The sequence below is a fragment of the Saccostrea echinata genome, unplaced genomic scaffold (assembly GCF_033153115.1).
Source record: "Saccostrea echinata isolate AGI-Se365-2 ecotype Australia unplaced genomic scaffold, CSIRO_AGI_Sech_v1 ptg000014l, whole genome shotgun sequence".
NCBI classification, from domain to species: domain Eukaryota; kingdom Metazoa; phylum Mollusca; class Bivalvia; order Ostreida; family Ostreidae; genus Saccostrea; species Saccostrea echinata.
Window position 1 is genome coordinate 17,159,663 of NW_026889763.1, and position 22,099 is coordinate 17,181,761.

The following is a 22,099-nucleotide window of genomic DNA, read 5'->3' on the forward strand; positions in this document are numbered from 1 at the left end:
AAGGTAAACGAACGGTGAGCAAACTGTGCGAAAAATACCACTGTATTTCTGTCATTCCTAAAAGAGCGAGAGACTTTTTCCTGTTGTATCTATATTTAATGACAATTATTTTGACTTTCACTTTAACATTGTACCACGTGTACATGACTTGTATTTATTTTTACCCGCTTGTTTCTCCGTACAGAGATAGGCACCGGGAAGTTGGCGCGGCGCACCTGAGTTGGAGAGCCTACAAATTCACCTGGAGTACGCCTTAGCACATTCTCGTCTGTCGGGAAGGGTAAGTGATTGAGGTAAGCAGAAATATAAAGGATACGTAGAAAGTATTGTTATTTAGCGTAGATGACAACAAATGAGCTGATGCATGTCGAGTGTAATTTTTTTTTCTAGAACGGGGGTTGAATATGTATGGAAACCCACTTCTTTCATCAACGTCAAATACTAAATAACTTTGATAAATCGTTAATTTCTGAGAACATGTAATAATTTTCTGTTAAAATATTTCAAGTGTTCAAATCATTAAAAAACTATAATTTATAATCAGTTTTATTTCAAACTGGGAAGGGAAGGAACGAAATACATGCTTCTGAGAAACTTTTTTTGGGGAGGGAAAAAAGTAAATGGGGGAAGGGTGCAAATTAGGGGGCAAAAAAGTCAACCAGATATCAGTACATTCAGTCTCGGTCAGCAAAACAATTTTGGAAATCGGCTATGGTCATATTTTGGGGATCGTGTTCTGCACATTTATATTTGGTTGTCAGACCTTTGAGCTACAGAAATGCAAGGAAAGCCAACAGTGCTAGTTTTGGGGAAAACAAATCATGATGACTCGTACTAGTGCAAAATACACCGTGTTTCTGGTTGAATTATTTAATACGGTGTAATTCTAAAAAAAAAAAAGATTGGTAGGGGTATAACCCCTTTAATATAGATTTGCTGAACTTTTTTAAAAAATCTATCATTTTTTGTTTCAATTTTTTTCTTTGATAGGTTCAAATCATGAGTGGAAAGAAAGTTTCTGTAAAATCAGAAAACGCTCAAGGTGAATTGCCTTGTGTTGTGTTTGATGAACATTTGGCAAAGAGCAAGAAAGGGCTCGTGGTCATCCAGGAATGGTGGGGAATGAATGAGCAAATCCAAAAGGAGGCTAAAGACCTAGCAGATATGGGTCCATTTGTTACAATTGTTCCCGATCTTTACCGCGGAAAATTGGCCAAGGACAACGAGGAAGCTGGTCATTTGATGAACAATCTGGACTGGCCTGGCGCTGTTAAAGACATCAAAGCCGCAGCCTTCCATCTGAAAACGATGGGGTGTACCAAGGTATGTGAAAAACCATAAGTCAAGATAGGCAACTAATTACACAAAATTTGCAGGTAGATAAAACGCTCTTATTTGTCATATATTTTTTAATGCAAGATACAGCTCGTATATCTTCTCTGCTATATCTTGTAGGTGGGTGTTACCGGCTTTTGTATGGGCGGTGCCCTAACATTGGCTACAGCCGCTTTAGAACAAGACTATATTTATGCAGCGGCACCTTTTTATGGCATTCCAGGCGAAACTCTCTGTGACGTATCCACCATTAAATGTCCGGTGCAGTGCCATTTTGGTGAGCTTGATGCACTAGAAGGTTTTTCGTCACCAAAAGACGCGGCAAAGCTGGAGGAGAAATTCAAAGCCAAGGGCGTTAAATACGAAATGTACAAGTATCCCGGAGCTAACCACGCATTCACCAATTACACCGGTCCAAACTACAATAAAGAAGCGTGTGACCTTGCGCTAAAGAGACTGACCGAATTTATGAACAAGAACCTGGCGGGTTGATATGAACTCCATGTGAAAAGTGTGTGATTTGGTCCATTTTAATTTTTTTTTGTTCCTTTGCAGATCCGTTTTGGAAAGTCTACAGTGTTTGGTGTGTAGTCTTGTTGGACATACTAGATCAGAAGAAAAATGCCAAACAATCAAAAATTCTGCTCACAGAAATGACACTTTTTTTCGGAAATATAATTAATGTTGCTAACGATTGTTCTTTGCTTCTTGAAGTATAATTAGCAATTGTTGTGTTTCTTAAAAGACCTATCTATGTACAAATAAACTGCCTGACTCAAATGTATTGTTTTATTATATCTATATATACGAGGGGTGATCAAAAAGTTCGCGAACTAATTGAATAACTTCCATAAAAGAAATAAAATTACATTTCGTTGTTTATTGTTTTTTTAAAGGTTTAGTGCACATTTGCCACCGTTCTGCCCATGCGCGAATCACGTGATCGAGGCGGTCACGTGACATGTTCCATAGCGTTCGGTTCACAGATGCTAAAAGATTTTTCCGAGTCGTTTATTTCTTACCATGCAAGTTATTTTTTTTAAGCAAGAATTGTCAATTTGACATAAATGGCCAAATCTCGGCAATAGGATGGTTTATTTTGTTAAAAAACATTCTGATTGTACACACAAGTACTCTGAAGTTGACATTAAAAAGATGCTTGAGTTTCTGATTGACAATATCTATGTGGTTTTTGGAGACCAGGTCTTCCAACAATCTATTGGAATTTCTATGGGTACCAATTGCGCCCCGTTATTAGCAGACCTTTTTTGTATTCATATGAAGCAGAATTTGTCCAAAATCTTGTACGTGAAAAGAAGAAAACACTTGCTGTGGCGTTCAACTCGACATTTAGATATATCGACGACGTATTGTCAATTAACAATGGCTATTTTCATTCTTATGTCGATACGATATATCCTGGTGAACTTGAGATAAAAGATACCACAGAGTCTGACACATCTGTTTCATATTTGGATATTTTACGTGAAAAAGACGTTAATGGTAATCTAACAACCAAGCTTTATGATAAATTGATGACTTTAACTTTTCAATCGTCAACTTCCCTTACTTATGCAGCAATATACCTTCATCACCTGCATACGGGGTATATATCTCTCAGTTGATTCGATACGCAAGAGCATGCTCTACGTATGTACAATTTCTAAAACGAGGTAAATTATTGACAAATAAGTTGATGAAACAAGAATATCAGCTGGCTCGTTTAAAGTCATCATTTCGTAAGTTCTATCGTCGATACAATGACCTTGTCAACAAATACAATTTATCATTGAGTCAAATGCTGACTGACGTTTTTCATACTAATTGTTAGGCCATTATTTACACACTGAATTGTCGACGGATTTTTCCGTTATTTCCCGATCATGACAAGGAGCACACGGCGGGTGTGACCGGTCGGCAGGGGATGCTCACTCCTCCATGGCACCTGATCCCACCTCTGATGTTTGGAGGTCCGTGTTTGCTCTGCTCCTATTTTGTATTGTATAATGGACTTTTGAGCTTGAATACTGTTCGTTATCTCCATATATTTCATTGATAAGGATATCTTATCCCAGAATGCACACGGTGACCATCACAACCCGTCTTCTCTGTCTTGGATGCGTCGTTTTTCAAATGTGAATCAAGTATAGGCTCCTTCTTTTTATCATAACTGATATGTTTAAAGTCTAAAGTAAACGGTATTTTAGGGATTTAATAATTATAATATTCTTAAAATATTAAACTTTATTTCTAACTGTAACTTGGCGATCTTTCATAACAAATTGCTCAACTAAGGACACATCTCGTCCCCAGCTTACTTTAACTGGGCATCAGAACAAACATCATTTTTAACCATCTCCCTTCCTTCACTAAAAGTCGCTCGCATAGCGCAGTGGTTAGAGCGTCTGCTCTAGAGTCGCGGAGTAAGGAGTTGATCCTTACGTCGCGGGTTCGAATCCCACTGCGGGACGTGGACACCGGTCCCTCGGATGAGACCGTATATACCGAGGTCCCGTGTCGCAGTAGGTGCAGGCACGATAAAGATCCCTTACTGCTCAATGGCCCTGAGTGCCGAGTATAGGTCAAAGTTTGTAGCCCTCCACCGGCAAATGGTGGCGTCTCCATATGAGTGAAAAATTCTCGAGAGGGACGTTAAACAACAAACAATTAATCAATCCTTCACTAAAATAATCAATCCAATTAATGATTGAACTTTTGGCAAGTCTTTTGTCTAAATAAACCTTGTACAAATTATTATATGCTACTGCAAAGGAATTTCCAGGATATACATTAAACTTTACAACCTTTCTTTGTTTGAGTACGACTGAGTCAGCCATTTTTGTTACAATTCATCTACATATTGACGTCATTTTCACATTGTGACGTCACAAAAATGGAGCAAAACATTACTAACATCTGCTATTTATAGAACATGTTTATGACTATGTGTGCCAAATTTCATTCTGTTCTGAATAGTTGTTTTGTAAATATAGAGATAGTTAGCGAACTTCTTGATCACCCCTCGTATATATACAAACATTTTTTATTGTAAAATATGTTTAAATTGTGCATTTATATATATGTTGAAATGCCTTTCGGGGCCTTTGATTGGTAAATAAAATATCTTGTATATATACTGAAAGGAAAAAGAAATGTAGGGTAAACTTTTGATGTGTTCTATTGATAACTTTTTGAATGTATTTTCCAATATTGCTTTCTAACATTTAGACACATCTTCAATCAACAATTTAAGAAAATTTCATTTGATTTTGACGAATAATTCAATAGGAAATGAAACTCATTTAACGGTACCCCCACAAAAGTGAAATCGAAAATGTAGTCAATATCTCCTATACCTCTCTTACGCATGGGTCACAGCCTTAATACTCCTGTGCGTGGAGGTCTTCGGTACATTTTTCTTTCTCATAGGGATACTATCCACTCTTCCAACAAGGTAATCCTTAGCTGGTCAAAAGGGGCTGGGATATTCCGACGCCTTCTTTCTCTACGGTGGAGTTATGCCCACAAATGTTCAAGTGGAGACAAAGTTTCTTTGCTAGAAAGTCTTGATTATACCCTGGCTACATTGAGTGGGGGTAAATATGCTGAAAAAAATAGGCATACAGTGCTCACGTGCGCGTTTGAGACGAACACCTCCGTAAAGTCGACAAGCTCGCAGACCAAACTCACACAATCGGTTTCTTCCAGTTTTTGGGGTGGAAGTGAAGATTGTGACGTCGCGATTACGCAGGTAGTAGGGTGGAAGGCCCTGTCTTGACAAGGTCTCGTTTCGCGCTGACGTTCCCGTCATGGTTGAACGAAATCCCTTCCACTCTTTCTCTAGGGACCGATAAGACGCCTTATGATAGAAAATCCACAACAAACTTTACAACAACCTATTGTTGCCTTTGTTCGTTCTCAGGCAAAGAAATCGCCAGACAGCTTTGAACATCCGTCAGCCGTACCATTTTTGCAAGAAATTCAAATTGACTTTAAATAGCGAAAAACAATGTGTATACCTCCAGAGTATCAACTTTTATTAAGAAATTTGTTGACAAACCTGATATCGTCAATCTGCACGTGCTTTTGGTCCATATGTGCCATCATAACTTTTATGGTTAAGTAATTCTGAACATCAATTTAGGTGCAAAGTAACCAAAATACCTCCCATACAAATTTTCATAATTTTTGAGTATTAGAATAATTATCGAATATTATGTTACTCTGCGTTTCTTTTCAATATATATGGCTACACTACTTAAACTGTTGAACCGAAAGATAAATGCATATCGATTTTGTATAACATTTAAAGACACGAACACGTCGTGCTGAAAACACCTTTTATTACCCGGAAGCATGAAGTTTGTTAAGACCAAGGTGTATCATTGATTGTTATCTGGAGACGGGATAATTTTACATTGCTTTAACCATTTAAAGGAACGGTGAATATATAATGAATTTGGCCATTTTGTTCGGGGTTGTTTGTACTTGATTTTCCCTGGAGACTCTATAGATGGCCTTACTTTCATTGCATCATTCTGTTTATAGGGATCTTCCGCTTTTCATTTTTAAGTATTGCCACAAATGTAAATGTCCCAATAAATGCAGTATATATTTATACAAGCTTATCTTTTAAAAAGATGGGTGAGCTAGCGCTGTAGCCAAGTTGCGGATTCGATTAATTATTAATAGGAAGGCACAGTAGTGCACTGTGGGTTGGGGGTGTCACAATTCACATCGGCAATGGCATAACTCCTTAACTGTGCTTTAAGCATTCTGTATTTTATTGAAATTTCAATTTTGAGGTGAAAAATATAATAAGAGATCAGTTGTACCAATGAGCGCCTAGTTAAAAATATTCCAGTGTGGTACTGTTTTGTAGCAATCGCATCGTCGCAGGCCTTTCCGGTGTCGCATAATATTTGGTCCGCCTCGTTTAAAGGTCCGGGGGGACCTAATACGATAACATATAAGGTCCGCCTTTTATAAGAAAAGGTCCGGCCCGTATAAGAAAAGGTCCGCCGAAGTTTAAAGGTCCGGGTGGTGCAAAATGTTTTAATCTTTACTTAAACACATAAAATTAAAGAGAGTTTGTTTACATCATATGAAGAAAGATTAAGGATTTACCCTAGCTGTTGTGTTTATTTTTTTGTACAATATATATCTTAGGGCAGGAATTGCTATTCCATGTTTAGTGTGCTTTTAGCAATACCGTTTAGGGCAATGATTTAAAAAAAGAAATGTCGCATTTATTGGGCTTGTGTTTGTTTTTTCCTCAGCATTTGCTTTGTGTAAATTAGGATGATTAAAGGTGTGAAATCTGCCGGTGTGTATAGGCAATAAAACAATGGGGGTGTGAAGTATTCGTATACCTGACAGGTACCCGCAGGTAGAGCCCGCGGCAGATAGCAATGACAATGTAATGGTCATGTGTTTGCTTTAAATCAACAGATATGAATTCTCTATTTTAATAAATTATGCTGAAGAACAAATTATAATACTATTATGATATTCATGCGTACGCATCAAAATTGTGATATAATTATATATAGTCTATTTTTATTACAATATTTAAAGAAATTTCTTATTCCAAGTGTAGAGTTTAATACTAAGACCGATAAAAAATAAAAGTATGTATATGCTTCCCTTTAGTTTTAACAATTAACTTGTTTTCAGTTTATAATAATATTTTGCCCTTTATTTGTGGATAGGGTAATATATAGCCTAATGTTGTATTCGATCTGTATTTACTGCAGAAACAAAATACATGTAATGTTAAAGCTTAAAACAGGTAATTCAATATTGAAAACATATACATCAGATTTAAAGTATAATCATGGTTTGGACTTAATTCTTTCTTATAAAAACATCACTCTTCCTCGTCATAATGAACTATATATGAAATAATATTTCATTTTTGTATTTTTTTTTTTTTTTTTGCCAAAAGAAAAAGAAATTACACATTTTACTGTGACTATAATAGACAGACTGTGGGATAATCTAGCAGGCTGTATTGCATGACCGATTAAAATTTGAAATCATTATTGTAAAATATTTTCTTTTATTACCGACATGAAGCATTTTGGGCAAAGTTGAATGTCCAGTTCTATATACAAGTCATTTATGTATCTCACGTCTGTATGAACGGGGGAAGGGGGAGGGAACATCAGTTGATCCTCTTCCTTTTTTTTTGCGTATCAAGGAATTTCTATTTTCTACATTAATTTGTGCTATAACCCCCCCCCCCCAATTGCACCCAGAAATATACTGACTGATTGTTTCTGGGGATCTTGTCAAGCGTGCGTCATATTTCCCATTTCAAGCTACATGATATGTACATTTTCGTGATGTCGACTAGAAGCGTTTCAGTCTAATTTTAAATCAAAAATATATTTCTTTTATAAAACGCTGATTATTTATGATTATTTATTTTATTCATTTATGGAAAGTGGCAACTCACGGTTATCCGGAGAAAAAAGGTGATTCATGGGGTTTTCCATCATGAGAGTCCAAGCTGCAGACAGCTCAGTATTACGTTACGCTACAACTCCATACCAAGTAGTCCGGGAGAATTGACACTGTATGGAGTATGACTGAGAGTCATACTCCATACTCTCCGGGACTTCTTTCCCTACGAATAATGATATGAAGTAATACTGAGCTGTCTGGAGCTTGATTGAGAGTGATCTCCCGTGTAGAATTTTCTACGCGGTGAAAACCAATAAAGTGTATTGTTTAGTACCACTACACCTGCTCAAGAGTTTTTGAAAAATTCTTTACGAAAGCTAGGAACTTTGCCAATCTCCTTGAATTATCCTTTTCGAAGTCCTCAGTCATTCTCCGTGGTAACCATGGAGGAAATAATACAATCGGTCTCATGTAGTCATGACAGAATTTTTGAAGTTCGATTTTCATAAATGCTATACATTGCATATATGTTGTTTCGGATATTACCTAACAATTTTGAATAATGATTATACAGGCGCGGATCAAGAATTTTTCCAGGGGGGGGGGGGGGCATCCCAGTCAAAAAAATTACTGACCCAAAAATTTCTTGACAAGGAAGAAAAAAAAAGTAAAATCCAATTCCATTTCCAAAACGTGAAAAACACCTATTTCGTGGTGGTGATGGTAGGGTCCATGTTTTCTAAGGGGGCCCAAAGTCGTATTTTATTTACTTCAGTATATACTTTTAATAACTCTGCAAATTCCAGATGGGGGGGGGGGGTCCCCCGACTCCCCCCCCCCCCCGATCTGCGCATGTTATATGAATAATTTCGGTAGTGGCTGGAGAAATTTCCGGTAATACATTGCATCTCAGGTGAGGAAGAGGGGGAGGGGTGGCAATAACACCTTCTTTAAATTTCCATCTGCTCCTTGCGTATCAAGTACGTAGAAAATAAACACCATCTGGTATATTACAGATTTCTTTTTACTTGTCACACAAGGCATTTACCACATACATTATGTACGTAGTGTTGATGAACCCCTTTCTTATTTTTAAGGTGATTATATATTTTCCCAATTCATTGTATGAATACAGAAACAAATACTCCCTCTTTTTCATGTTATATGAATCAAAGTCTATAGATACGGATACAGTACAACTAATGATCATTCTAACATAACATTTTTGTGATATACATGGATAATAAATCTGAACATATCTTTTGATTGTATGTGGTGAATATATTCTAGATAAATATACATTGTACTACCATTATACATTCAGATTCGTCACTGCCTTTTATAAAAGAATCGTCCTACGATTTTCCAATTTAAGACCTTGATATAAAATTATTTATTCTAACATATCTTCCAATGTAAAACATTAATCACTATTGTGACCCCACCCTACCCCAGGTGTCATGATTTTTATAGATATAGCGCTAGCCCCACCCTACCCCTCGGGGTCATGATTTAAACAAACTTGAATTTACACTACCTCAAGATACTTCTATATCAATGTGACTAAATATGGCTTTGTTGTTCCTGAAAAAAAGGTTTTAGAATTTTTTTCCTATACATTCACATGCTAAACCCTGATAGTGCATTGTGGCCCATCCTACCCCTAGGGGGTCATGGTTTGATTGATTGATTGATTGATTAGGGTTTAACGCCGAGTCGACTATATTTCAGCCATATTCCGGCGCAAAATTTATTTTATATGACCTGTTATCATGGTTTAAACAAATTTGAATCTACAATACCTGAGGATGTTTCCATATCAATCTGACTAAAGATGGCTTTGCTGTTCTTGTGGAGAAGATTTTTCGATATATATATCCTCTGTAAAACTTTGATCCCCCCTTGTGACCCCACCCTACCCCGGGGGTCATGATTTGAACAAACGTACATCTACACTAACTGATGATGCTTCCATATTAATATGACTAATCATGACATTGTTGTTCTTAAGAACAAGATTTTTGAAGACTTTTTCCTAGATATTCCTATGTAAAACCTTAATCCCCCGATTTGATCTATCTATTACAAGGCGAAAATTTTTTCTGTAGCATGAAAAATAGAGAAAGGGGCAGGGCGGACCTTAAAACGCAGTATAATAAAAGGTCCGCCTTTTGTATTTCAGATATCGTACTATTACAAGGCGAAAACTTTGAACAGGTTTATTTTCGTAGCATAAAAACTAGAGAAAGAGGCAGGGCGGACCTTAAAACGCAGTATAATAAAAGGTCTGCCCTCTGTTTTTCAGATATTTTACCATTAGAAAGCAAACATTTTGGACAGGGTTTATTTCCGTAACATAAAAACTAGTCAAAATGACAGGGCGGACCTTAAATCGCAGTAAAATAAAAGGTCCGCCCTCTGTTTTTCAGATACCGTAGTGTTAGAAGGCGAAAAATTTTGAACAGGGTTTATTTTCGTAGCATACAAACTAAAGAAAGAGACAGGGCGGACCTTAAAACGCAGTATAATAAAAGGTCCGCCCTCTTTATTTCAGATATCTTACTATTACAAGGCGAAAATTTTGAACAGGGTTTATTTTCGTAGCATACAAACTAGAGAAAGAGACAGGGCGGACCTTAAAACGCAGTATAATAAAAGGTCCGCCCTCTATATTTCAGATATCCTACTATTACAAGGCGAAAATTTTGAACGGGGGTTATTTTCGTAGCATAAAAACTAGAGAAAGAGACAGGGCGGACCTTAAAACGCAGTATAATAAAAGGTCCGCCCTCTACATTTCAGAAATCTTACTATTACAAGGCGAAAATTTTGAACGGGGTTTATTTTCGTAGCATACAAACTAGAGAAAGAGACAGGGCGGACCTTAAAACGCAGTATATTTAAAGGTTCGACCTCTATATTTCAGATATCTTACTATTATAAGGCGAAAATTTTGAACAGGGTTTATTTTCGTAGCATAAAAATTAGAGAAAGAGACAGGGCGGACCTTAAAACGCAATATAATAAAAGGTCCGCCCTCTTTATTTCAGATATCTTACTATTACAAGGCGAAAATTTTGAACAGGGTTTATTTTCGTAGCATACAAACTAGAGATAGGGCGGACCTTAAAACGCAATATAATAAAAGGTCCGCCCTCTATATTTCAGATATCTTACTATAACAAGGTGAAAATTTTGCATAGGGTTTATTTTCGTAGCATACAAACTAGAGAAAGAGACAGGTCGGACCTTAAAACGCAGTATAATAAAAGGTCCGCCCTCTTTATTTCAGATATCTTACTATTACAAGGCGAGTATTTTGAACAGAGTTTATTAAAGTTATCGTAGCGTAAAAAAAATCGTTAAAATGGCAGGGCGGACCTTAAAACGCAGTATAATAAAAGTCCGCCCTCTGTTTTTCTTTTTTCCCACATACATGTATCTCACTTACAAAGAAAAAAATTATGGAAATGCTGTAAGTTCCTATTGTTTTTTTTCTTTGTTGGTTCCTGTGTTTTTCCAGGGTAAAAAGATAATTAGGTTTTTAATTTTAGAATGGACGCTAAATTAACTTAGAAAACTCTTGGAATGGCCTAATTGTGCATAAGAATTGCATATATACTACATGTAGTAGTGTACTTTTTTCATTTAATATGCTGACAAAAAGACAAAACTTTAATGTCAATTAATTATCCACTCTATGTACGTTTGCAGGAGATGTGTCTACTGTATTGTATGTCTATATGCAACCATAAACATCTGTCTGAAGGGACCAAGGATATATATTATTATTTAATTAGTAATGTTGATGACGTGCAACAAGAGAACTATTAACCCCCCCCCCCCCCCCCATCACACACACATAAATAAAAAAGAAATAGCCGCTTAAAGTCGTAGAAAATCTTATTTAAACCAAAATCAAAATAAATATAAAAAATATTAACAAAAGAACACGACTTGGTGGTGTTTTATGAATTTTTATATCAGTCACGATCTCAACAGACACTCCTTTTTATTTTAGGGGGAAATACATGTCAAGTTGCTCTGTAAAACCCCTCTGTAAATAGTATGGGTGGATAAGATTCTCCCTAGTAAGAAGGTGGAAAAGGAGAAAATTCTGTACTGAAGCGTACTGAGTATTTCCTATGGTGGATAATAAAGCCGGGGTTGTTTCTTCCAAGCTCGCTGCATGTCGTTTCCGAAATTTTGCATTGCATTTCCGACATTTTTTGTTTTCATTTTACAATACAATCAACACTAAGTCTAGTAAAAATACAAAGTTTAGTAATAAAATGCAATAATTTCAATAATAAAACATGCAATTTTTGATCACCAAATTTTAATGCCCACTGAATTATATGTGTTTGAAAGCACCGAAAAACAGAATCTCCTCTACTTTGATTACTTTATTCCGTCAAACATAGTTTCTGTATGTCATAAATTCTATCTAAACCTTTCTGATCTCAAATTCAGTCTGATTATCTTGATTTGAAAAGATGAACAAAAATTCACAACTTACACTTACATGTGTCCGAGGATAAAATCGTCATAAGATTCTTTTAAATATAAGCAGAACTTATTATTTGGAAATCAATGAATTATTCTTGATTTATTCTTTAATTTTTTTATAAGGGAAATTTCAATTCTGTTTTCATTGCCGGAAAAGTACTTTATGATGATAAATGTCAGAGATGAAAATTTATAAACGTCAGAAATGAAAACTACAAAATGTAGGGAATGAAATAAACAATATTTAAAAAAAAAAATCCGAAATGAATTAGGGAGGTATGTACTACGATAAGGAGCTAACAGTTAATCAGTGCTAACATCAAATTTTGAATAATTTTTTGATAGATAATTTGAGGTTTTGTACTGAGATATATCATAGTATTAGAAATATAATTAATTAAAATTGGCTAACGAAATCCAGCAACTAGCGAGATATCGCAAGACTTGATCCTTCTATAGTATATATACAATGTATATACATGTAGGTCCCTGGAACTCCATTTTGCTGAGAGGGACACTTTTATAACAACTATACCTTAAATAATTTAAAAAGATTAATAAAGCAAATTAATTTCGAATCAATAAAGGAGAAAAATCTGCATATAAAACCGAAGGCGGACCTTTTATTATAGAGGCAGGCCGGACCTTATATGTTATCGTATTAGGTCCCCCCGGACCTTTAAACGAGGCGGACCAAATATTATGCGACACCGGCAGGCTCATCTGAGGTTGCTGCGGTTTTTCGAGCTTATTGGAAAGATTCAGGAAGGTAGATAAGAATAGCTAGGACGGTATTTTTTATAATTTTAGAAATAACTGATCTCTATAGTCTTGGTATTATAAGACCCAAGTAAAACTGTTACTTTTTGTACATTTACGTACAGGTTAAAGAACAAAACACGAAACTTCAGATCATATGTGTCTTCAAATGAAAAAACAAAATTGACATGGTACTGTTTATCTACAGCAGTTTTCCCAGACTTACGGAAGCGTATTAGTGCCACGTAATATTTTTTTAAAGGCGGAAATTCCAACTTTAAAGTTGGAAGTTTCAACTTTAAAGTTGAAAATTCCAACTTTAAAGTTGGTAATTCTAACTTTAAAGTAGGCTTTTCCAACTTTAAAGTTGGTAATTCCAACTTTTATCATGACTTTTCCAACTTTAAAGTTGGTAAGTTGGTAATTCAAACTTTAAAGGTGGAAATTACCAACTTTAAAGTTGGTAATTCCAACTTTAATCTTGGCTTTTCCAACTTTAAGGTTGGTAATTTCAACTTAAATCTTGGCTTTTCCATCCTTGTACGGCTTTATGCGTTATATTCAGACACTTTGTAGCTGGACTCGTGTTGCTGTTTTATACATGTAATTACAATGGAAGGAAACGATTTAATTATGAAATTATGATGAAAGAAGGAATTATTTCATAGTGTTTTCTTATGCAGAATTGATACATTTAGTTCTTTTGTATTTGTAGCATGTAATATAGTGTTGATTCATCCCATATACCGGTATATCAAATCACCTCATGATGGTCTCATTTGTTTAAGCTTATCCTCTCGCACAAAACAAAATACATGATTGATTTCTTAAAGCAATATGTGCTGCATTTTTGCTGTTAAAATGTTATTATGATAAATTTGTGTGTAATTTAAACTTTTTTGATAAAGTATCAAATTGTTTCGGAATCAAGATTCTGTACAATCAAATATATAGTATTATATAAGAAATCAATATTGTACAGGACGACAATAATGTAATTTTGCTTCAATCAAGCTTATAAATAGGTCTTCCATCGCAAATATGAACAACAAAAATTTATAAACGTTCTTTTTTCTGTCGATGAAATAGTTAATTACAATTTTTCCACAAAAATTTCTGACATCAACGTTGCAGCTCATATTGCTTTAAATAGGTTTGGTTGAAATCCTGTCATGTACGGAGATGTATGAAGTTTACCTCTATATAATTATATAACATGAACCAAAAGAAATATAAGGATTTTTTAATTAAAAGTTGAAAGTTATATGTAAGGTCATAGGGAAGGTCAAGGTAAAAAAAATAATTGACACAGATTAATTGCTCACCATTCTATTTCAGTGTATTAATTGTGCATTAATAAAGTTGGTAAAAATTTAAAATAAAGGAAAAAAGCTAAGAAAAGGACTAGAAGAGCTCAAATTAAAGTAGGAAAAGCCAAGATTAAAGTTGGAATTTCCAACTTTCAAGTTGGAAAAGCCATAATGATTAAAGTTGGAATTACTAACTTTAAAGTTGGAAAAGTTACAATATGCCATAAATAATTGCATCGCATCCACAAAGACACCGAAAGCGGGGGACCACAATTCTTTGAATTTGCTTGTATTGATGATACATGCCCAGTCGTCTATTGATGCTACTTATCAAAATTGTTTGAAAGCGACAAAGCCATTTTAGAAAAGAAGGGAGCGACTCAGGTGAAAAAACATCGCCACATTTTAAACTTACATAGGTTATTTATATTATTAGAATTTCCTTTTGTTAAATATTACATATATACATATACCAAAGGCACAGAGGGAAGATAAATCAATGGCAAGATCAGGATCCACTAATGAGAGAACAGACTCTTCAGAACAGAATGGTCCAAACAAAATGTGTCATAGAAGGAATGAAAATTACCATGGGTGCATCGAATATATATAAGGGATAGGTGTGCATGTACTAGAAGGAGTTAGTCTAATATTATATCTTTATCATACAGTTATATGAACAGTATTTGATACGGTACATCATATGACCCGCAGTGCATGTATTCGTTATCGGGTGCATACTCGTGATATGGCGGTCCTTATTTCATGTAAGTGATAAATTTACACAACAAACATGGTGGGATAATCAAACCAAAACAACAGTTATGGGTGATGCGGTAAGATTCTGAAGCTTTACCAAGAAATATACTATAGCAATAGTTTTATGATATATTTCTTGTTTCGATATTCTAATAATAAAACCATAAATAAATTATATCATATTCATAAAAAGTAATAATCTGAAATCAATGCACACACCTTGATGTCAAAAACTGAAATTTACACTTTGAAGACAATAGTCTTCCTGATGTCCTACAAACACTTTATTGCCGTGCACTGACAAACATTTACAAGAAAGGAGAATAATTTGGATTCAAAGTGTGTTTTCTTTATCATAACAATTTGACTACAATTATGAATGATAACTTGTACATGTAAAATGAAAAGTTTTGTAGAGGACTGAATTCACTGAATTATGACATTCATCATTAAAACTTAGTGAAGTACCATCTTTCCCTCCGATAATGAGAAAATCGCCTATATAGTGTAAGTCTTTCTCTCAAAATTATCGAAATAATTAGTAAAATTAACCCTTAATACCAATATGTAGTTGAGGATCGAGGAGCGTCCACATTTCCATAACCGCCTCGGTCTGATCTGCTCCTGTCTCGGTTCTGTGGTTGGTACGGGGAATATATGGAGGTTTCCCAGGATACTTGCTTCCAATAGCGAGGAGAAAGGTATATAAATGATGATTACTGCATATAAACGGCAAAAATTATCCTGAAACAGATATTATTAAACGTGTATATTTTTGCCGCATTTCAGGTGGTTTGGTTTTCCTATTAGCATGGGTCCTGTTTTTGGTTCTCTGGTCCAGCCCTATGCTGCTGATTGAGTATGGAACAGGACGCTATACAAGAAGAGCCGTGATTGGTTCATTCCGAGCTATTCTGGGAGAGGGCGCCGCCTGGTGTGGCGCATGGATCTCCATGGTTACTTTTCTAATATCGTTAGTTGTAAATTCTAGAATATATTTAAATATCTAATGATTTTATATCAAGCTTTATGCATACTAATTGCATAGATCGTATTTATTTGGCATTATATGATAAATAGTATGCACCTTTCATGAGATTTGAAGCAAAGCTAAATTTTTTAAACTCATATGGTTACATTATTTTCATTACATAATAAATATCTATTGTAAATTATATTTTAAATATTTCCGTTTAATCTGTACATGATATACCAGCGTCATCTGCTCAGTATCAGAATACAAGGGCTTTTTATCAGAGCTGCTCGACTTTTTGATGGAATAAAGATGGGGAGTCAGTAATATCATATTTTATCGCCAAGAAACTGTGGAATATTATCATTTACAAAATTGTAAATAAATTTTAAAAAGGCATTGAATTAAAAAATCCTTTTAGATTTCAAAACTTTCTGTTTACCTTGAAGCATGTTAAAAGGCTTAATTAATTTTTAGACCCCCCCTCCTAAATTTGTGTTGCTATTTTTAGATGCTACTACTCGGTAGTGTTAGGATGGTGTTTGTACTACTTCGTTTATATGATTGCAAACGATCTTCCGGAAACAGCTGAAGCAGGCGAAACAATATTCAAGGATTTTGCAGAGGTGATTTGAAGAGAAGTTTTCGCTGAATTTAGTATTTTGCAATAGTGAAATCGCTCACCTTTCAAACTATACTTTTCGTATTTTATTTTTAAACAGGACAGCTATTGGCCAGTTCTCACGCATGCGCTAGCTTCACTCCTGGCTGGACTGGCAGTGGTGAAGGGAGTGAATACAATAGAGAAAACAAACATGTTCTTAGTTCCTCTCCTGTTACTGATCATTCTGTTTACTTTTGTTTGGTCTCTAACCAGGGATTACGCTGACATCGGCATCAAATTTCTCTTCACACCTCATTGGGGTAATAATTCAAAAGAGCTAAGCAAGTAGAAAATTCTTAGGGTGTTGTTTAATTGTGCTCACTGCAACAGTATTCTTTTAAAAGAAAATATATACATCTTTGTAACCGTGCTTGTAAATGATATCTTATTGCTATTTAATATATGCCCAAGAGTCCCTGGTTTCTCTTGTTCATGTGTTCTTTCTCTGTTTAAGAATCATTCGGTGAGCCCCGGCTATGGGTAGACGCCCTGAGTCAGAATGCGTTTGACACTGGAGCAGGGATGGGGCTAATGATACCGTATGCTTCTTTTATGACGGTGGACAACAGTATTGTCAAATACGGACTGTTTATTCCGTCTATCAACAACCTCATCAGGTAAAGAACCATGTGAGCAATCTCATCACATAAAAGGCCAGAATTTTATAAGATAAAGGGTCATGTGATCAATTTTATAAGATAAAGGGTCATGTGATCAATTTTATAAGACGTCAAGCGATCAGTCTCATCAGGTAAAGGACAGTGTAAAACAGTCTAATCACATTAAGGACCATGATAAACAAACTCATCAGATAAAGGGCAATGTAAAATAAACTCATCAGATAAAGGGCAATGTAAAATAAACTCATCAGATAAAGGGCAATGTAAAATAAACTCATCAGATAAAGGGCAATGTAAAACAAACTCATCAGATAAGGGGCAATGTAAAACAAACTCATCAGATAAAGGGCAATGTAAAATAAACTCATCAGATAAGGGGCAATGTAAAATAAACTCATCAGATAAAGGGCAATGTAAAATAAACTCATCAGATAAGGGGCAATGTAAAATAAACTCATCAGATAAGGGGCAATGTAAAACAAACTCATCAGATAAGGGGCTATGTAAAATAAACTCATCAGATAAGGGGCAATGTAAAATAAACTCATCAGATAAGGGGCAATGTAAAATAAACTCATCAGATAAAGGGGCAATGTAAAATAAACTCATCAGATAAGGGGCAATGTAAAACAATCTCATCAGATAAGGGGCAATGTAAAATAAACTCATCAGATAAAGGGCAATGTTAAACAATCTCATCAGATAAGGGGCAATGTAAAACAAACTCATCAGATAAGGGGCAATGTAAAATAAACTCATCAGATAAAGGGCAATGTAAAATAAACTCATCAGATAAGGGGCAATGTAAAATAAACTCATCAGATAAAGGGCAATGTAAAATAAACTCATCAGATAAAGGGCAATGTAAAATAAACTCATCAGATAAGGGGCAATGTTAAACAATCTCATCAGATAAGGACAATGATAAACAATCTCATCAGATAAGGGGCAATGTAAAATAAACTCATCAGTTAAAGGGCAATGTAAAATAAACTCATCAGATAAAGGCCAATGTAAAATAAACTCATCAGATAAGGGGCAATGTTAAACAATCTCATCAGATAAGGACAATGATAAACAATCTCATCAGATAAGGGGCAATGTTAAATAAACTCATCAGATAAGAGTCGTGTTAAACAATGTCATATGATAAGAGTCCTGAAAAATCTCATGTGATTAGAGTCGTATTAAACAACCTCATATGATAAGGGCCATGTTAAACAATCTCATGTGATAAGGGCCATGTTAAACAATTTCATGTGATAAGGGCCGTATTAAACAATCTCATGTGATAAGAGTCGTGTTAAACAATCTCATGTGATAAAGGCCATGTTAAACAATCTCATGTGATAAGGGCCATGTTAAACAATCTAATGTTATAAGGGCCTTGTTAAGCAATCTTATGTGATAAGGGCCATGTTAAACAAACTCTTATGATAAATGCAATGTTAAACAATCTCATCAGATAAAGGCTATGTTATCAACCATCTCATTTATACCATTTTGCATAGGGGGGCTTAAAAATGGGGATGGAGTCATTTGAAACAAAACTTCTCTGAAATAACTGATATTGACTTCATTTGAAGTATTCTCTGTTAATAAGAAGTCATTCAAAACTCCTCACACGGGGTCATAGTATCACTACTTGTATCAAAATTTACATTGTTCGTGAAGAAAATTCTCTCGGAAAATAAATTTTTATGAATTGTCAAATATACGAGTATTAGAAACTAAACTAAACTAAATACAAAGTGTTTTCCAACTAGGGTGACTTGATTTACCCAGACCTTTTGCTGTATATGTCATCAACGATCAGTTTGGCAAATGCTCAATTTAGAATGCTGTCTTACTATCCTCATTGGTTCATTTTCTCCCACGTGACATTTTATTTTCTATTAAAATTTGAGAAACTTGAGTTATGATGATATTATACTTTCTCGTTTTCAGCTTAATTTGCGGGATTATGCTTTTCGCCACAGTGTTTTCTACAATGATTGCTTTGGATCCTAACATATCCAAACCTGGAATTCTGGATATAATGAAGCGATCCGGACCGGGAAGCACTGGTTTGACCTTCATATGGTGAGTCAATGTCAATGCAACAAATTGACAATGTTGTCAATGATACTACATTGTAGAACGTTGTCTTGGAAAAAATAAACTTTGACAGGATTGTGATATTCCAATTTAATCATAAATAAAAAGCACCTCCCTTATCAAACAAGTCGTTGTTAAAATTGGAGAGGTTGTGAATTTGTGATAGAAATAAAATCGGAATCTTAAACAATTGCATCTACTAAATTTTCTTTTCTCAGAAAATTGAATTCTATGAAATTAAACTAACATTTCTGTGATAAGGATCCCTGTTTTGTTTTCTACGATCGGCGTGTTTGGTCGAGTTCTCTCTGTGTTGTTCTTCGCTTGTCTGTCTATGGCTGGCATCACTTCTCTGGTAGCAAACATGGAAATGGTCACACATACCTTATACGACTTTGGGGGTAAAACACAAATAAACAAATTGAATTTAGAGAGAATTTCAAAAACCTCATGCACGTTCCTGATCAAAGGACAATCTTTTGTTTTCTGTTTGGTCTTTCAGTTCCGAGGAAATTCGGAATGCCCTGTACGGTAACATTAACCTTCCTGGGAGGACTAGCTTCAGCCCTCAACTTAGATATTCTAACTAATCAGGTAAGGAGTTTACATAGTCTTGCGCATGTGCAGACCTATCAGTTTGACGATACAAACGATTCGAATACTCTTGTTTTCATTCCCATAGGATTTTGTCTGGGGATTTGCACTTGTCATCAATGGTTTCTTTCTGCAATTAATGGTGATTATATATGGAACCAGAAAGTTTCGACAAAATATGTTTAACAGCTACAGTATTGGGGACTGGAAACTTCCACGTGTGTGGGAATGGGTGGTCAAGTAAGATAGAATTTATTTTCTACATTTTTATGCCCCCGGATCGAAAGATCCCGGGGGTATACTGTTTTTGTCCTGTCTGTCTGTTTGTCTGTTTATCTGTTTGTCTGTCTGTCTGTTGTCAACTTTAACCTTGCCCATAACTTTTGATTGGTTGAGCTATGACTTTCATATTTCACATCTGTATTCCTTTTGACAAGACGTTTCTTTGGGTACCATCATATTTGACCTTTTGACCTTGACCTTGGAGTTTGACCCACTTTTGCAAAATTTTATGAGACTTTAACCTTGGCCAAAACTTCTGAACGGTTGGTGCTTGGGGTTTCAAACTTCACATTTGTATTCTTTGTGACAAGACCTTCCTTTGGATACCAACAACTTTGACCTTTTGACCTTGGAGTTTGACCTACTTTTGAAAAACTTTAACCTTGGCCAAACGTTTGAACAGTTGGTGCTTGGGGTTTCAAACTTTACGTGTGTATTCCTTGTGACAAGACCTTCCTCTGGATATCAACCTCTTTGACCCTTTGACCTTGACCTTGGAGTTTGACCTACTTTTGAAAAACTTTAACCTTGGCCTTAACTTTTGAACGGTTAGAGCTAGGGCTTTCATACTTCACATATGTAATTCTTGTTTTTTTGGTTACACTAACAGAGCTGTCAGTATTATAGTACATGTATTTGATCATACCCTAGTGTAATAGATGTATCAGTTGTCAGGGCCTTCACTATAGTCTAACCTTGACAATAATATAATGTGCAACGAGGCAAAAAGGCAACCGTACAGGTTGGCAGAGGCAATTACCAGAGTGGAGCCCTTTACTACCAGTAGTTATAGACTTTCCATATTATTGAAACTGAATCCCTTCAATACATTGCCTAGTATATGTATTATTTTTAGAATAATCGCCCCTTTAGAAGCACTGTTTATTATCGGATGGTGGGCGTATGATCTGATTGACGGAGATTCAGGGGACGGGGAAAAATGGTACGAATTCGGGAGGGAAACCCTCGTCATCACCGTGGTACAGGTACAAATCTTCGGTTATTTTATTACTAGAAAACTATGTTACAAAATGTTTACCTTTTAAGGGGTGGTTATCAAATCCCCTTTAAATACCAGAAATATGAATTATTAACATCCCTTTTCTATCCTCATGCTGGGTGATCTATTTTTTTTTTTCAGTGGTTCGCATTAATGGTTCTACTGGTGTCCATCAATATGATATATCTGTGTTGTCGCAGACGAGGAGATGACGAGACTGTAAAGTTGCTAGGACGACAGGTTCTCCAGACATCACAGGAACCGGAAGTTTCATACAAGGACGTTAATTTATAGTTCTCAGATGCTCAGTTTTACATGTTAAACAATTTTCGTTTTTCTTGAAAGTGTATTTTTTAATTATAATTACATGTAGTGTAACTCTGTTTAACGTGAATATATTTTAACAAGAGACACTTAAGGATTTGGAAGCAAGTTGAATCCTTTCCCTTTAATTAATTAGTAATAATAAAATGTATATTGTCCATGTTTCATGACAGTGATAATGTATTTTGTGTATCCTTCTTGTTCCATCTATTAGCTTGTCATTTGTTGCTTTTTTTGTGGATTGAATCTAGATATAAAGAGTACATTCGTGTAACATTGTAATTGATCTTTCTAGTAAATTCCATTGATACTTTTACAAGTAAAACAATATTTTTACTGTTACCCGATACATATATACATGTATATATCAATCGTATATTATCTACACGTTAAACATTGTAAATTATCAGTTTACATACCTCATGTTACCATTAAATTAATTGTGTGAGAGAATAAATTGAACTG

At 35.2% G+C, this 22,099-nt stretch overlaps 1 protein-coding gene across 1 annotated transcript; it reads left to right on the forward strand.

The window, feature by feature from the left end:
* The first annotated feature begins 188 nt into the window (after positions 1 to 188).
* LOC133186858 (uncharacterized sodium-dependent transporter HI_0736-like) lies at positions 189 to 21,908 on the forward strand. Its single transcript, XM_061322224.1, has 14 exons — positions 189 to 293; positions 991 to 1,323; positions 1,456 to 1,818; positions 15,652 to 15,781; positions 15,870 to 16,053; positions 16,565 to 16,679; positions 16,776 to 16,977; positions 17,172 to 17,334; positions 19,285 to 19,419; positions 19,696 to 19,835; positions 19,937 to 20,028; positions 20,117 to 20,268; positions 21,167 to 21,296; positions 21,452 to 21,908. Exons 2-14 carry the CDS (start codon positions 1,000 to 1,002, stop codon positions 21,602 to 21,604), a joined length of 2,283 nt encoding a protein of 760 aa, XP_061178208.1. The 5' UTR covers positions 189 to 293; positions 991 to 999; the 3' UTR covers positions 21,605 to 21,908.
* The last annotated feature ends 191 nt before the right edge of the window (positions 21,909 to 22,099 follow it).

Excerpts from the sequence above, each read along its gene's own strand:
- LOC133186858 (XM_061322224.1), top strand. The coding sequence starts at position 1,000 with ATGAGTGGAAAGAAAGTTTCTGTAAAATCAGAAAACGCTCAAGGTGAA. Across the intron at positions 1,324-1,455 it reads AAACGATGGGGTGTACCAAG|GTGGGTGTTACCGGCTTTTG; the intron begins GTATGTGAAAAA and ends TATATCTTGTAG. Across the intron at positions 21,297-21,451 it reads TCGTCATCACCGTGGTACAG|TGGTTCGCATTAATGGTTCT; the intron begins GTACAAATCTTC and ends TTTTTTTTTCAG.